At 44.7% G+C, this 6,000-nt stretch overlaps 1 protein-coding gene across 1 annotated transcript in view; it reads right to left on the bottom strand.

Annotated features, from left to right (window-relative positions):
• Window positions 1–6,000, bottom strand: part of HECW1 (HECT, C2 and WW domain containing E3 ubiquitin protein ligase 1) — a gene marked incomplete at its 3' end in the record, with an annotated part of 437,085 nt that overhangs the window by 77,356 nt on the left and 353,729 nt on the right. The window contains exons 12-13 of the mRNA XM_021706110.1: window positions 4,654–4,793; window positions 2,135–2,256 (exon numbers count right to left, since the gene is read on the bottom strand). Of these exons, the coding sequence (XP_021561785.1) occupies window positions 2,135–2,256; window positions 4,654–4,793 (262 nt within the window). The remainder of the gene's footprint in view (window positions 1–2,134; window positions 2,257–4,653; window positions 4,794–6,000) is intronic.

Genomic DNA, 6,000 nt, shown 5'->3' with positions numbered 1-6,000 from the left:
TGTGAGAGAGACAGAGAGAGAGAGAGAAAGAGAGAGAGAGAGAGAGAGAGAAGGAGCTGGTCAGTGGCTCCTGTTGGCCCAGGGCCCACCTGGGCTAGTGCGGGCATCAACATCTGCCATGCTTGTTCCCCACTGTAGCTACTCACTGCACCACTGGGAAGCTGCTCTGAATCCAACCACTGAGCATCCCACAGTCTTCTCAAAAACATCCTGCTAAAACCTGATCTTCTCCTTCCCCAGTCACACACTCCATGGCCTTATCATACTGCTACTACACCTGCTTAATGGAGTCACCACCTAACTTAGGTTCCCAAAGCAGAAACTATTGAGTCTTTCTTGGGTCCTCACCTTATGTCTACCTGTGATCACAGTGGACCCAGACGCTATGGATTCCATGAGAAATAACCCTGAATTGAACTCCCAGTCCCTTCTGTGGACCAAGCCTTGGTCATCTCTCACTTGAACAGTTGAATCAGCCCTGTTTTAGCCCCCTGGTCTCTCCCCAACACCCTGCCAGAGAAAATGCTTCATCAAAATTCCTGCTTAGGCAGCCCCAATGCCTAAGATTGCTATTGGTTCTGGTTGCCTACTGAAGTAGATCCCGGATTCTTATTTTATTTTATTTTATTTTTAGTTGGAGTCTCACTCTGTCGCCCAGGCTGGAGCGCAGCAGCATGCTCACAGTCACCACAGCTTCGACCTGCTGGGCTCAGGCGATCCTTCCGCCTCAACCTTCCGGGTAGCTGGAACTACAGGCACATGCTACCACGCCTGGATTATTTTTTTTATTTATTGTAGAGATGAAGTCTCACCAAGTTGCCCAGGCTGGTTTTGAACCCCTGAGCTCAGGCAATGCTCTCACCTCAGCCTCCCAAAGTGCTGGGATTACAGGCTTGAGCCACCATGCCTGGCCTATCCCGGCTTCTTTTTATGAAATACCGAGTGCTCTGCTGTCGAATCTCCAGTCTTTCCTCCCCTTCTGCCAGCCACCTACACTCCAGTCCCCAGGAATCGCCCCCTCCCCCACCAGGCCTTCCCACAGTTTCGTCCATTCTAACAGACTGTCCCTCTGCCTGGACTTCTTCCCACCCACTTTAACCTTCAGGACTCAATTCAGCTGGTGCTACCCAGTGCTCCCAGAGCGCTTTGTCTTCCCTTAGTTCAAGCTCAGTCCTGTCATCATAGGCTGCTCTTTTTATGCATCATTGCTCCATAAGACAAGGGGGTCCGACCATTTTAGGTGTCACCCTACCCAATCTGCCTTTGTGATTCCAGCACCTGGATCTGTGCCTGAACAGCAGAAAATGATTGTCAAGTGGAAGAATTAATGAACATAGTGATATTATGCTATGGCTTTCTTGAAAGTACCAAAACATGCAATGAAAAAACGGCATAAAATGACATCAAAGTCTGAAAAAACGGTGTCAAAAAGATACCTTGCTAATTATCCAGGAAAGGTCTACTTTAAAAATTCTGAAGTGAAGATAATTTTATAAAATGATTCAGCCCAAGTCGGGCTCGGTGGCTCAGCCTGTAATCCCGCGCTTTGGGAGGCTGAGGTGAGTGGATTGCCTGAGCCCGCGGGTTTGAGACCCGCCTGGGCAACTTGATGAGAACTCATCTCCACAATAAATAAAAAATTAGCCGGGTGTAGTAGTGCCCGTCTGTAGTTCCAGCTACTTGGAAGGCTGAGGCGGAAGGATCGCCGGAGCCTAGCAGGTTGAGGCTGCGGTGGCCAGGAGCGGCCACTGCACTCCAGTCTGGGTGACAGAGTGAGACTCCAACTCCAAGAAAAAAAAGATTCAGCCTGAAGGGAATCTGGCCACTTTTTAATCTTGTTCCTTTAAAAATTTTAACAACAATAATAAAAACACATATTTGTTTCCAAAGCACTTTCACTGACATGAACACATTTGAGCCTAGCAAAAGAGGCAATCCTCTTTCCAAACCCAGCCTTTTTCCCCTTTGGGAGACTCACAGATAGTAAAAAGCGTGGACTGAACTGTCTTTTATTTTGGTTTTTCTTGCCTGAGGTAAAATTCTACCCTCTTAGATCTATCAAATGACTTCACAAAACTGTGTTTTGGGCCTTCGTGAGCCAGGCCAGGTCCCCTCTGAGTTTTGGAGCACTCACATAATTGGCGTGCAGCACAGTGAAGAACTCGGGGTTGGTGATGAACTTGACCGCTGGGGACTGCAGCAGCAGGGTGATTTTTTGTGAGTTCACAGGAGAAAGTGACCCTTCTCTCCTCAGATCTGGAAAAAGCGAAGCAAAGCAAAGGAATACATTGGGGAAAAAGTCATTTCAAACTCAGTACTTCTGTCTTCACAGCAGTGGGACACAGCCTTCACTCACATAGCAGCCTGTTGTTTTTAATAGCGATAAAACCAGGCATCATATTACTTTAAGTCTGTCAGTTAAGATCATTATTTCCTAGTGGTGCTTCTGCATAACTTCAGCTAGGCTAAAGTTCTTTAATATCATCTTCCTTTTATCTCAGTGACGTTCTTCTTATTTTCTTTACAAGTTGCTCTCCAGAGCTCTAAGAGATTGCTTGCAGAAAGGGCCACAATTCTGCCCTTCCTTGTATCTACACCCAGTTGCGATGAGACTTTGCAGCTCCTGCCTTGAGTGAGTTGGGGCTGGCTTTGTGCCCTGATTCAATTAACAGAACATGATAAAAGTAACAAGAGGTCAGTTCTCAGTCAGGGTTTCAAACTCTTATATCCCTGCCACCACTGTGAGAACAAACTTGGGCTAGACTGCTGCAAGATGGGGAGCTAAGGGGACAGAGACAAGTCACTTAGCAGAAGCCTTCTCAGGCCAGCCAGTCCACTGCTGATTCCACAGCTGACCAAAGACGGACATGAAAGCCCAGCAGAATCCTGAGTAGCCACCCAGCTGGACTCAGCTCAAATTGCCAACCTGTATAATTGTGGGATAAATGAATGGTTGTGAGTCAAAGTCACTAAACTTGGGGATGGTTTGTTACACAGTAAATGCCCAAGGACCTAATATCAAATAAATTTTCTATTTCTTTTTCCTTGTGTTTCTAATTACTTGACGATTGTACCACATCTCTCCCAGAAGGCTGAATGAAAAATTAATGACAGAAAAACCTAAACTACTCAGTTTAGTTAGTATATCTGGTAAGAGAAATAGAATTGAAGGAAAGAAATAGAATTAAAATTGTTGGTGGAACTTGGAATCTGCATTGAAAAAAATCACATGAAAATATCCAATATTCTGCATTGCCACAGACAGTTGAGACCTGGCAGGATTAGAATCTCAGTGCTGCCTGCCAAAACTGTTCTCTGAGCCTTCTTTTGGCAAATACAAGGGGAGAGGATCCCCCAAAAACCTGGAATTATTTTTTGGAGGGGGGTCCCTTGTAGTACAGGCTTCCCTTGCTAGGTAAGTGTTCTAGGAACCCATTGGCATCAGTGTACCAGGTAGCCTTCTTGTGAGAGGCCACATGTGGCTTCAGTGAATTTTTTTCTTTTGAGATTCTTTCAGTGTGTTTGCCTATTTCATGATGGGTGATTTACAAGTGCACCTAACCACACTATGCTGAGTGTTCAGCAGTTTTTGACCCAAAATGCCATGACCCCCGTGTCCCACCCCCCATTCACTCGGACTTGGCCTGAGCGACTTTTTTGTTTCCCCAATGAAAAAAGGCCTCAAAGGGAAATGGTTTGATGTGGAAGAGGTGAAACAAAAAACAGCAGAAACATTAAAAGGCATCAGAACTGATGAGTTCAAAAACTGTTTTGAGCAGTAGAAAGAGTCTTGATAGGTGTATTGTATCAAAGGGTACTTTGGAGGTGACAGAAGTTTAAACATGCAAGAATAAATACACATTTTTTTAGAAATAAATTCCATTTTGGGGGTCCCCCATACATATGCCATCATTTACCCAATTTAGAAAGAAGGTGGATTATTAGGATGTGACTGTGATAATCTTATATAATTACAAGTACAAAAAAGTGAAAGTCAGTCTCATACTTTTTGAATACCCTTGTCTGAGTTCCACTCAGGCAGAGTCAAAGAAATGAAAATCAGGAAAATCAGACTCTGGGCAAATGCCTACTATAGTAGGTAAAATTGCTTTCCTGCAGTGTGCTGGAAAACCTTTTCATCCCCAGGTTCCTCTCTCAGGGAAACATAATTTTATTCTAAATGCAAACAAGTAATTATTCCTAGTGTTGTCACATGGCTCCTTGAAACAGACTAGATTTTTATTGCACTTTTGAGTTATAAGTGGAAAAATACTTAGGACACCAACAAGTGCATTTACTTAACAACAAACGATTAAGCCACCAACAAAGTTGTCTTGCTGTACAAGCACTATAGTAAACTCAGCTCCATTCTCAGAATTCATCTGCTTTTCTGTCTCCAGATCCCCAAGTCAGGGTGGTGGCATTCCCTGCACTGTCAAACCACTCTTCCTTCTAAGCTTCCTGGTGGGAAGTTCTGTTCTGTTTGCTCTCCCACATGGGCACCAAGCATGCCTTTTTCTCCTCCACCCTGGTCCGCTGTGCTCTTCATCCCAGAGTGCGATACCCATGAGGTAGGGTGAGGGACTTGTGCACCCCTGTCACACAGCCACTAGACGCTATCCCAGATGCCTGGGGACCCTCCTCCTCCAATACCTAAGTTCGACTGGGAAGATTCAGCCTCTGAGTCACTCCCTCCACCTCCGCCTCCTCCTGCAGGGACTTGCTCACAGCTTTGGCTGCCAGAATCTTCTTCAGACCTCTCTGTTGCAATGGTTCGCTGAATATTTTGATACCTTTGCATTAGAAAATGGAAAGACAGGAGTTAGCATTTGTTTGTTTGCTTGTTGGGAGCCAATGCTCTGAATCAGATAATTGGAGAAATTGGTAAAGAATTCTCTTGAATGTCAGGAAAGAAATGCATAAAATTTCAGCAAGACAGCTAAAACAGCAAGGCAAGTATCTCTAAGGTTATTTGACATTTTGTTTTGTAATCTATGATGAGTTTCAAGTATAGTGACTTTTAAAAAATCAACACAAATAATAACTAACCATGCAAATCAGCCTGTGCTGTGTGTCAAACAAAATCAGGCTAAGTCTAACATAAAGGTGTGAGGGGTAAATTAAAATGCTACAAACAAGATGTCAAGTTACCTCTATATTATTGTAGTAAGTCTACAAACTGATTCTACTTATTTGTTTCTATTTGATAGGTAAACGACATGGTTGGGCAGAGGTTGTGAAACTACTACATTTAAAAGCATGCTGGCAAACAAATAAATGTTTTCTGCTTATTGGAGGGCTCATTTGACATTTTTTTCTCCAGTTGAGGATTTAGTTAGTTAGTCACCTTGTCAAGTACTAAATATTTACTACTTCTTGCAATATGTGCAAGTTCTGTGCTGGACTTCCAGCTCAGAAAGAGGATTTGAATATGGCATTGCCCTTTGAACACATACCAGTGGAGATGCAACAAAGGGAGAATGGGACGGAAACCACAACTCCAGCCACATGAAAGGTGGTCACAGACAAGTCAGAGATGTGTCGGGACACAGACAAGGAAGACTCCGAAGATTGTAAAGTTGGAGTATGGACTTGTTGGGAAATTTTCGGGAAAGAACATTTCAGCAGAGAAACAACATGTACAAAAGCCGGGTACCCTTGGAGAGCCCTGAGAAGCTTGGAGGTGGCATCAGGATATGTGAGCGCTGGGCAGTGCCAGGAGTCCAGTGGAGAGGGAGGCAGGGAGAGGGCGCCCAGCAGTAGTCTGGGTGTTATTGTATAGGCCACAGGTTCTCCAACCCAAACTGCAACAGGATTTGCTAGAACAGACTGTTGGCCCCATCCCAGTGTCTCTGGGGCAGGGAATTGGAATTGGCATTTCGAATGAGTTCCCAGGTGACCCTGATGCTGCTGGCCCAGGGATCACTTTGAGATTCTCTGTGCTCAGTGATGAGTAGCTGCTCAAAAACAGAGGCAGGGACAGATGCACACTGAGAATGA

Source organism: Carlito syrichta, unplaced genomic scaffold (genome assembly GCF_000164805.1).
Source record: "Carlito syrichta isolate Samal-C Ts95f unplaced genomic scaffold, Tarsius_syrichta-2.0.1 Scaffold315149, whole genome shotgun sequence".
Lineage (NCBI taxonomy): Eukaryota > Metazoa > Chordata > Mammalia > Primates > Tarsiidae > Carlito > Carlito syrichta.
Note: the sequence above shows the minus strand (reverse complement) of the source record. Positions and strands in the feature narration are given on the sequence as shown.